This window comes from Anneissia japonica, unplaced genomic scaffold (genome assembly GCF_011630105.1).
Source record: "Anneissia japonica isolate Jap-2015-1 unplaced genomic scaffold, ASM1163010v1 scaffold14165_len174324_cov138, whole genome shotgun sequence".
NCBI lineage: Eukaryota > Metazoa > Echinodermata > Crinoidea > Comatulida > Comatulidae > Anneissia > Anneissia japonica.
This window is the reverse complement of record NW_022714669.1, coordinates 117789-129508: the sequence shown is the minus strand read 5'-3', so window position 1 is coordinate 129508 and position 11720 is coordinate 117789. Positions and strand designations below refer to the sequence as shown.

The following is an 11720-nucleotide window of genomic DNA, read 5'->3' as shown; positions in this document are numbered from 1 at the left end:
CGGCTCGTCGTCTGTGAGGACCATGGGTTTCAGAGTATCCTCCGGGAGTTTAGTCTTGGTATTATCGTGATTATTGTTTTATTTATTTATTTATTTCTATTTATTCATTTATTGCACATCCAACAGTGTATACACCAATTACAGGATGAAATATAAAATATAAAATATAAAAACTTACACAATATCAATGGAAAACCTAAAGTTATTTTACAGAATCAAATGTGATAGACTTAAACTTAGAGAAACTACAATGAAAAATATCAAATTCAGGATTATTACAAACACAATTATTATGAAACGAAGACAGTCTACCAAAAATACCATTTTTACAAACATTAACACGTGAGAATTGTACATTTAAAATAGGCTTAGAACGAAGTCTACGAACAGGGACATTAAGATAGAAATTAGAAACAATATTACAGGTAAATATTGAATTTAAACACTTATATAAAAAAGTAGGTCATTAATTTGTCTTTTAATCTTTGGAGAAATAACAGGAGTTTGGCAAGGCCAACATGTTTCTGGGCCGAGAAAACGTAAAAACTTACCGTGGATTCTTTCAATTCTAGATGATTGTGTGTCAGATATGGAATTATAGATAACTGAACAAAAATCGAATAAAGGTTGGATAAGGGATATATAAAGTGCAATTTTTGTGGTTGGAGGAAATTTATGACAATTGCGCCACATGAGCCCAAGTAACCTGTTGGCCTTGCCAACGACATGGTCAACATGAAAAGCAAACGTTAGTTTTTTGTCAATAAAAATGCCTAAGTCTCTATGCCATTCAACATTTTCAAGTACCTCGTTAGAAATCATGTATTTAAAATTAATTGGTTTAATTTTAAGTGTGCAAGAGAGCACTTTGCATTTCTCAGACTTCAGAGACATTTTCCAATTGGTAACCCAATGTCCGAGTTTGTCAAGGTCGGCCTGGAGTGCATGCGAGTCCTCAATGCTGGAAATTATTTTATATATCTTGAGGTCATCTGCAAACATAAGGCAGCTGGAATTTTCAAAAAGGCTAGGTATATCGTTTACGAAAATATTGAACAAAAGGGGGCCTAAAATTGAACCTTGTGGCACACCAGAGAGAACAGGAAGTAGATTTGATGTTTCGCCTTCAAGGGTCACTCTCTGGGATCGACCACTAAGGTAACTTTTAAACCAAGAAAGTAAAATGCCATTGACACCATATTGATGAAGTTTAGAAAGCAAAAATTTATGTGACAATTTGTCAAAGGCTTTACGGTACTGAAATCTGTGTATATGATATCGCATTGTTTTTTAGAGTGCATGGCTTCATACACGGTAGACATTAGTGTCGCGAGATTCGTTTCACATGATCTACCATGTAGGAAGCCGTGTTGTTGTTCAGGTATTAAGGGGAAAACATTGTTTATCAGTTGTTTATTTACAATTTTTTCAAATATTTTAGATATTGTTGGGAGTAATGATATAGATCTATAGTTTTGAACTTCAGTCTTAGAACCACTTTTGTGTATCGGAACAATGTTCGCTATTTTCCATTGATCAGGAAATTTACCGGATTTTAAAGAAGATTTATTTATAAAAGTTGAAAAGCGGGACAATTCGGGGTTTTGGCGGGACAGCGGGACACGACTTCGAAAAGCGGACAGTTGGAATCTATGAATGAGGGTGGTCCACCTAGCCGAAGCTGATCATTAGGGACCCTCATCACTCACAATAAAACAAGACAAAAGCGAGTATGAAATTAATTAATTAATAAATTTTACTCCTTAGGACCAGAATTTTTTGCTATAGCTTCCCAAGACTAGAAATGCCGTCCAAGATGCAAAATATACGACTAAATGTTACACAGTAGTACCCTACTTTGGGACACCCTTACTCATGGGACCCCTATTTAGGTCACACTTTTTCGATGAGAATGTGAGAATTATATCACACACTACACTACGGCCTACCCTTATTAAGGAGACACCCCTATTAATACGACAGGAACACTCTCTTTGTGTGCCAAATGGTCAAATCAATATATATTGATATAATTTATAAGGGGACACATTTTTTTTTTCGTTGTACAGTATTGCAAAAACTAGAGCAGTCTCAAATATAAAATCTTCCAACTTATATTTTGACACCTTTTGAATTTTTTTAGGATTCCAATCTGTATCATAACATGCATCCTAATTTTGAGTCGTTACTCCATTCATGCTACATGCATCCAATAGAAAGTTCAATAGTGAAAATAAAAAAAAAGAATATTTCGTTATTGAATTCGCATCGTATTCGGTCATAATAATAATTGTAGTTTTAATTATATTACTGCTGATTTTATATTTACTGGTAAATGAATTTTGCATTAAAAATTATTGATATAAATTAGTTCTACTGTAACTCATTTTTAGGTCAATAAAAATAAAATTGTGTAATTTTGAAAACGCTATACCAACACCCAAACTAATAAGGGTACATATTCACGCTTTTGTTTGTGTCACTTGAATATGGGTACCCTTATGAGGGGTTCTAAATGGGTCCCCTTAATAGGGGTTCTACTGTATATCGAAGTACTGTAGTGTCTTGTAACAACAATGTGATTAAACATAGGCCTACTTATTAAAGAAAATAATTACGGTACCTAAAACAGCCTTTCAATTTTATTTTCATGATTTGTTGATTTCCATCGGTTTACTATGACTGTTAATTCTGACAATGGTTGCTAGTACTTTGTCATATTTTGATTCCCAGAATGCCCGCCAATTTAGTAGGCACTAAGGCGTGAATATCCCTCAATAGTAGACAAATAAGGAGCTGGGGATGTGAATGAGTGACACAACACTGTAAAATGTTTACAAGACCAAGACAAATATTCCTGTGTATTTTGAAACACAAACACTATTAAACAAACGGCGGTCTGACTGAGATTATAGTACACTGCAGGCGCAAATTGAAGACAATAGCCAAAAACATTTTTTTTATTCGATCCTTGAGTAGAAAGCAGTGGCCGATTCAGGGGGTGGGGGTCCTTTTTAAAATTTCAAAAAAAATTGAGAAAAATATAATGGTGCGGCAATCATAAATTTTTACAGCAACCATAGGGATCTAATTGATATAGGCCTATGTGATGTAAAATTAATCATCATTGATGTAATATTAATCGCTGCAATGTACGATAGAAAAATGTAACATAAGCCTAATTGTCTTCAATTTATCTACTTTACCTACTTCATGTGCCGAAAACCAATTTATCTTTACACGCTTTTTCTCATACTTCTCAAATTATAATAAAGACACACGCACACGAGTCGTGTATTATAGTTAATTCAGATGTTTGTGAACAGAAACACCGGTACTGTATTGTGGTCTTTCGTTAAAATCTGGTTATTTATATAGTTCAATTCAACAATTTCCAGGTATCTTCTTGACTTCCTTAGAAATTTACATTGTTGACGAAAAGTGAGGGGACCACCCCCTTAAAATAGTTTAGGTACGTGTCCCCTGTCACCCCCCCCCTGTATAAGAGACAGTGTCCATGCTATTCACCAGAGGACAAGGCTTTATACAGAAAATTCGACATCGGATCCAGAACTTACGTAAACATTTTTTTATATGAAGAGAGTAGAATATTAGGCCTTTTTCAAATCAATCAATTATCAGTCATGATTATACATTTTTAAATGCAGCAATTATTTTTACGCTATTTCCAATATTTTTTTAAATTTTATTAGCTATAAAATTTAATTCGTGTTTTTAGGTAAGAAACATTAATAGGCCTATTCCTATATAGGTCATACTAGTTGATGAAAATCACGTACGTTTTTCCGACTCCTGAGTCTCAGCTGGGTCAGCACGAACTGGGCAGGCCTCACTATTTGTCAATTAATCATACCTATCACTGTATTCAAATTAAAATTGTATTATTGTCATAGAACTAAGCATCTACCCTGTAATTAAATATTACAGAGGCTACTATCTAACAATTTCAGTTTTACTTCCGTGTTCTGGGACGTGACGTACGAACTTCCGTACGTACGTACGTACGTATGTGCTGCGTAACAGGGTACGCGCAGACTGTTGAAGATATGTTAACCAATCAAAAGCGTCAGCGGCAAATCAAATTAAAGCGCTTCGTAACCAAGACATGCACAGCACATACATCGTAAGCAGGGCGTAACAGCCCAGTTAAATAGTTCAGTTTTCTTTGCTATAAAAATCACCTTTCCCGTGGGTGTATTTTTGTAAACTTTTTTTATGTTGTAGAGATAAAATTTAACTATATATATTCATAAAAAAACGTTTTTTTGCAATTATGTCCAACTTCGGTGCTTCAAATCCGTATTTCTGGTGGACTATGGCTCTGGTGTGACGTTTTCAAAAAAGGGAGTACAGTACGCTCTCTAGACTCAGTTTCGTACATAGAGCTATTAAACACACAGATTTGAACATCAGTAAAGTAACATGCAGTAATAGTTCTGAGCTTAATTTTACAATTTATTTAATAATTATATAAGAGAAAAATTAGAACTTTTCCTCTGGACTTACTAAATAACTAATCAATGTAAAGGTCCATAACAAGTTCAATAAAAAGAATAACGATATTCTCATTACAGGTATCAAATGAAGCTTCATTGACCAAAAGGCGTCAGCATAATACTGTAGAAAATGTGTTTTTCTTTTAAATAGAAAAGCATAATGTATGTGTATACTAAGTTATATATCATGTAGGTTTTAAAATATATACAGGTTTAATTTTACATGTAATGAGTCAGCCTGAACTTTTTATCAATTATGTAGAAAGCTGATTTAGGAATGAACGGAGTGTGTTTCAGAGTTTAATTTTGCATTTGGTAACCTAAAAAAAAAAATAATAACATTTTCTGCCTTTGTAATAGTTATAATAATAAATAATAAATTTAGTCGTTAATAAATCATTTACAACTAAAGTATCCTACATACACATCAGTCAAGTGATGATATAAAATAATTTAGAGTTAAAATTAACAGTTTTATTTAATAATAAATAACTAACTAATCAATGTAAATATCATTAACATAATTAATAATTATAATAATATATTAATCTCATTACATATTAAATGAAACTTTATTGGACAAAGAGTCTCCATTTGATGCCTGTACTGTATAAATTTAGGAACTGTATAGGCCTACTTAAGTTTTCCTTACCGTATCCGCCTACAAAATATGCGGAGTATATACACTGCAAAGGATGTGATCAAATGATCAATACAATTTCAACCAAAATAGCTTAAACATCAGTGAAGTAATAATCGTATAGTTCTGAACCTAACGAAATAGTTTTATCAAAGAATATAGAATAGCAAGAGGTCACGCAATGAATCGAAAGTAATACCACGAGTTAAATTAAATAGCAGAAGAATGAGCTGTTCCGCGCATTTGCATTAAAATTGATGGAGCATCCACCCTCCTGCGAGTGGGGTAAAATTTGACCATTTGACTGAGTGGAGAAACTACAGAAAACAAACGAACCAAAGCGGTACCTTTATTATTGATGTATAGCACCGCCGCGCGGACGGGGTAAAATTGCTCTCCGTGTACCCATAATGCATTTCGAACGGATATTTCACTATCGGAAAGCTGCTCTATCTTCCGTTTTTTTGTTATCTTTGGTTTTTACGTGTATCATTTCTTTTGCAGGACGTCCTCTAGCTTGTGGTAGTAGCTTAAACACCTATTCATTAATAGGATTCCATTTTGCAGAAACCCCGTAGTCGAACCTCTTCATGCATATTCTGTAGTCTGGTTTTATTCAATAGTTTATACAACAAAAATAAAATGTAAATATTGTCAAAAATATTTGATACTATTCCAATGCTTATAATTTCGAAATGTAAATATTATTATTAACATGATCAATGAATATAATATATTATCATTGCCTATTAAATGAAGCTTCATTGGCCAAAAAGCCTCCGCATGGTATATGTATAAATGTTTAACAAATGTATACATAAGTATTTGCATAACAATAAAAAAACAAACATATATATTTAATATTTATATCGTGTAAGTTTTCAAATATATACACGTGTAATTTTACATGGAATGTATACTGCTCTTTTATTGAACGTTGAATTGACATAAGTATTAGGCCTATGTAGAACGTTGATTTAGAAATGAATGGAGCTTGTCTCTGAATAATATCAATAAATCGTGGACTGTTTGTGTTTGCATACCACATAGAAAAAAACTTCCTGCATATTTTTAAAGATAGGGGGCAGTTTAATGTTTTACGATTGTGATTCCTGAAGTTCTTTAACCACTTGAATTTCCTCCTACTTGCGTTGTTTCTGTGCTTTTATAATGGTTACAAAAATCATGTAAATATAAATTTGCTGAAAAATATTAATCTTTTATTTTTTTTATGTGAAGCACTTTGACTTCGTACTTAATTATATTAAATATTGATGCACAATAATAAGAAAAAAATATGCCTTGAGAATTTTAACCTTTGAAGCGTCTTATGCTTAAAACAGATCTACTTAATAAAACACAACTGGTACCGTATGAAATGACATCTCGAAGTGAACTATTGCCACATTATTGTATGAGCTGTTGAGCAGGCTTGGTGAGTAGGTCTAATCTCAAAATAATTATGTCACATAAATAGAGCTATATTGATATTATAATTCGATTAACAAATATACTTGATGGTAGAAAGTCAGTCCTTTCTGTCTCTTTCAATTGCTTGAATCAAACAGCAGGAGAACATCAACGCCAAAAACTGTAAAAGTGTAAAATATTTAAAAAAAAAATCAAAATCAGATAAACAGAAACTTGCAGACCAACCAAAATTAACTAATTTATTAACTGTCTATGTATAAGGTCTCCCTCCAATTAACGACCACTTTTAGGACCGGGGTTTATGGTCTTTAGCAGTTTTGGTCTCTAATTAAAATAATATAGATAAAAGAAAGTTGTTAATTTGGGACCACAGAAAAGTGGTCTTCAATTGGAGGGGTCTTTTATTAGAGGGTGTATTTGGGATAAACGCAATTGAAAAATATAATAGTAGAGTGTTTATGTATGTACTGCGCCGTTTATAAGGTGGCAAATTGTACTCTACTGTATGCTTAAATACATTTCTCTTTTTAAGTGGCAAGTAGAGTAAGTAGATTAGAGGTGAAGTGAACCAAAACAAAATTTCACTTTAGCTCAGTCTTGTTTTGAACAAATGAATATTTGTGTTAATTACCTGAACGCCAAGAAGGCCAAGACAAACGCCCCCAAGTACTGTTAGATTATCATTTATCCAGCTACTCATTTCGTCAACGCAACCCTGTTTAGATAAGGAAGAAGATTATAACTCTGTAATAAATTGATGTATACTTTCATTTCAGATAAATCCAGTATCTTCTTCAAGGTGATTACAATATTTTCGTCGTTCTGTCAGAACACTACATGTTGATAATGACGTCAAGAATTAGTAGTAGATTTATCTCAAAATAAGTTATAGGCTACTTTAAGATGGTTACTTCATAAAATAGTGTGTTGCCCGTCTTAGTCTGAGCTACATGAACAGTAAATGCATTCAGACGACTGTCAATTGAAAAAGTTCACTGCCAGAACGAATGCTCGTGAAAAAAAATTGTTATTCTTAAAACTGCTGCCTGTATTTTTGACTACTTACAAATCATGTAAATCGTGTATTATGAGTGATTACTTATATTTGGTTTCTAATTATAAAAAAAAATACCAAGATGAAATAGACAGATTTATAATTAAAATTTGCAAAACCAACATAAGAAACCAGGATGACACATGAAGTCAAAACGAACTCAACTTATATCCAATACCATGAAAAGAAAAATCCGACAAGAAATAAATAAGTACCAGAACAAACAAGGAAAAATATTAATGTAAATACCTAGTTGTGTGTGTGGGGGGGGGGGTGTGGGGGGGGGGGGGTGCGTGTGTGTGTCTAGTGAGGTGTGAAGACTTACTTTTACATAAATGCCATTCACATCGTCTGGCTGTCCTGGAACGCCGGCATTGCAAGTTTTTGAAGGAGGTTTCTTACAGCAAGATATTGGGACAGCTGTTGCCGGGTTTTCTTTAGCCCATTCCGAGTAAGCGTAGTCTGTGTAGTTAGTGGCACCACAGCATAGAAGCTGTATAGAAAAAAGGTAAATATTGAAAAATTAAGTAAATTACAATAATGATTATATTCGTATATGTATTTTTCATCAACATCATCATCATTTTTTTTGTCATCGATCGTCAACATAACCATCATCACAATTATCATCATCATCAGCCTCATCATCATCATCCCCACCATCATCATCATCACCATCACCACCATTACCATCACCATCACCATTATCATCACCACCATCATCACCATCATCACCACCACCACCACCATCATCATCATCATCGCCAAGGCCACCACCACTATCATCATCGTCATGATCATCATTACTATTATCACCATCGTTGTCGTCGTGATCATCGTCGTCGTCCTCTTACAAAAGATGGCATTGATTTTATTTCAAATATTGCTAGCTCTTCGGTGATGTTCTTGTTTCTTACATTAGGAAGTGTATCATATATAAACACGTTGAATGAGCATGCACATTTATAAGGCTATAATTGTCCAGACGAAATTACATAACTCATCAGAAATTGTTACAAGAAAAACCATCAACAGTGTTGCTATACAATACAATCTTATAATCATATGATATTCGGTACGGTACAGTACTGAATAGGCCTATAAATTTAATTATACTTTTAATCCTATGTATGGTACATCTCAATCAATTGTACTATTCGTCATTAGACATTGCGCGTTCTACCAACTCGAGCCATTGATTTCTGTCGTGGACCAGGTATGTGTCAAGTGCTTGGTTGATGTCTACAATATCATGAGATAAAAAAATATTGTACCAATAAAGAAAACGAGAAGTCGCATTGTTGTATTAGTTGGAAGGCATTTGTCTTCTAGTGCACATTATAATTTACTGTAGGCAACCATAGTTAAACCCTTTCTCCTGTTGATATCTCGCTTTGTTACCCCGCCAACGAAGTTAGCTGGAGGTTATGTTTTTGCCCCTGTTTATTTATTTATCTGTCGGCATATTTGTTGTGAACAACCTATAACCCATAGTTTTTATTCAGAAATTCTTAAAACTTGGCCACAATGTTCCTTTCAATTCAATTTCTTTTATTGCTTCGAAAGTAATCATGGGCCAATATCCGCTAAAACATGCACAAAAATGTACGAAATTCACAAAAGAACACACTGACATAGGCCTATGAAAATATGGGAAAAGTACAACAATTGTCGAATTTCAGGTCGAGGAGCAGTTTGACAGTGGATGAGGAAATCTGAGATGGATCAATAGAAATGGAATATGCAAGTTTCAAATGCAAGTTTCAAGGAGTATGAAAGGAAAGATGAAGCAAAACGAGAAGTTAAACATGCGATAGGTAGGAATGCAGAGTCCCAGAGTGGCGAAGAGATGTAGAGCAATGATGACGGGATGGAAGAGGTGTTAGGAGGGTGAGATTCAATTTGGTCATTTTTTCCAAGGTTGCACAGAGAAGATGGCACTTGATTCGGTTTTCAAAAAGAGGGATGTTGGAGTATTCAAATATTGAAAGATAGGTGAAATGTGTAGGCCATAAATTATGCAGACGTATTCCATAACTGGAGGAATGTGGCACTTATATCAAATAGCAAGGGATTGACAGTCGAGAAAATGTTGTAAGTACAGTACTTTAATATAGAAACCTTTCGGAGACAAGATTTGGGAATACCACTTGGGGTCTTTTGAGACAGTTTGATCTTTACCAAAGATCTAGAGTTTAAAAAATTTGAATGGGGCAGGGTCAAAGGTCAAATTCACAATCAAGGAAAACTATTTTTGTATTTATTTGTCTACAGCTCAAAGTTTTCATCACAAATTTGTCAAACTTGGACACAAATGTTCCATGATCAAATATCTCAAGATAATTGAATGTTAAAGGGTCAGGGTCAAATGTCAAGGTCACAATAAAAAATAAACGATTTTTTATCAGTTTTTATCAGAAATTTGTAAAATTTGTCCACAATGTTCCTTTACCAAATATCTTGAAGTGACTACATTTTGAAGGGTCAGGATCAAAGGTCATGGACACAATGATCGACAAACTACTTAAGTTAAGTATAACTGTCCGCCATATGGACGTGTGTGTGGGCTTGCCGGTAAAGTGTAAATAAACATATGACCATTAATTTCAAAGAGATATATGTGAAAACAGCTTCTCCAAAGTACCAGTACTGGGGTTTTCTCCATTTTTTCCTTTTATTGTAGGGAAAATTTATACTGAGGAGAATTATGATGTGGGCGGAGGTATGCGCTCTCCGAGTAGCCTCTACTTCTAGTGACGTTTAAAACACTTGTTCTGAGTGTACCTTCCATACCTTACAAGTAATCTTACTCGCTACTTGCCGACTCGTCAACTTTGATCTTCACAAAATCTTCTCATATGGCCAAAGAACATTTACATGCTGCCTCGTATCTTTGGAACGTTATTATTATTATTATTATTATTATTATTATTATTATTATTATTATTATTGTTGTTGTTGTTATTGTTATTGTTGTTATTATTATTATTATTATTATTATTGTTGTTGTTATTGTTATTGTTATTATTATTGTTATTGTTATTATTATTATTTATTAATATTGTTAATATTATTATTATCGTTATTATCGTTATAATTATTATTATTATTATCGTTATCATTATCATTATTACTTTATCTTATCTTCATTTCTCATTAAAGCAATGGGGAAAGCTCTATGTCCTGTTCTTCAAACAGACATAGTAAGTCTAGTTATTATTATTATTATTATTATTATTATTATTGTTGTTGTTGTTGTTGTTGTTGTTGTTGTTGTTGCTATTGCTGTTGTTGTTATTATTATTGGCTTTCCCAGCAGTACCGGGAAAAGCCATTTACTGCCAAGCAAATCTGCTAGTAATAGTTTATCCATGACTATATTACATCGAACCTCGCCCTAAGTGTTGAAACTTTGCACCACAAGTACCGTTGTCAAGCGTCCTCGCCCCGTATGGTTTTAATAATAGGAATGTTACTTACATCTTCTTGAAGTTTGTCGATACTATTGGTTATTGCAGTAGCCTCCCCGTATTGGGTTTCCAGTTGATTGCTCAATTGTCCGTTGATGTCGTTGAACACCTGCCGAAAGAAATTGATGATATTAAAAAAAGTCATATTTTTTGAAATTCATTTCATAACTCTAAAGCAACCGTGTAATGTGTATAATTATAAACATTCTTTCATCAACTTACGTCATCTCTATAGACTAAAGCCATTATTCCAGCCACTAATTCAGTAATGATAGCCGCAATGACCAACACAAAATACTGCAGGACAAAGAAAATTAATGTAGATTTATGATACACAAGTCATACACATTATATTTTATATATAGTAATAATAATAATAATAATAATAATAATAATAATAATTATAATAATAATATAAATCATGATATAGAGATATAATCTCTAAATCGTCTTGCGAAATTCTTTACGGTAACTAGGCTTATATACATTTGAACGTTAAAGAAGAGGAATCTGCAAAGCGGAAAACCCGGAACCTTCTGCTGTCTATGTTGTTCAACGTCTAATACATACATACATACATACATACATATACATATACATATATATAT

General features: G+C 33.3%; 1 protein-coding gene across 1 annotated transcript in view; it reads right to left on the bottom strand.

Annotated features, from left to right (window-relative positions):
• Positions 1 to 5616: 5616 nt before the first annotated feature.
• LOC117109083 (CD151 antigen-like) overlaps positions 5617 to 11720 on the bottom strand; it is an 11715-nt gene continuing 5611 nt past the window's right edge. Inside the window, exons 4-8 of the mRNA XM_033251326.1 lie at positions 11335 to 11409; positions 11123 to 11221; positions 7968 to 8135; positions 7220 to 7303; positions 5617 to 6748 (exon numbers count right to left, since the gene is read on the bottom strand). Coding sequence (XP_033107217.1) covers positions 6686 to 6748; positions 7220 to 7303; positions 7968 to 8135; positions 11123 to 11221; positions 11335 to 11409 — 489 coding nt within the window. The 3' untranslated portion in view covers positions 5617 to 6685. The remainder of the gene's footprint in view (positions 6749 to 7219; positions 7304 to 7967; positions 8136 to 11122; positions 11222 to 11334; positions 11410 to 11720) is intronic.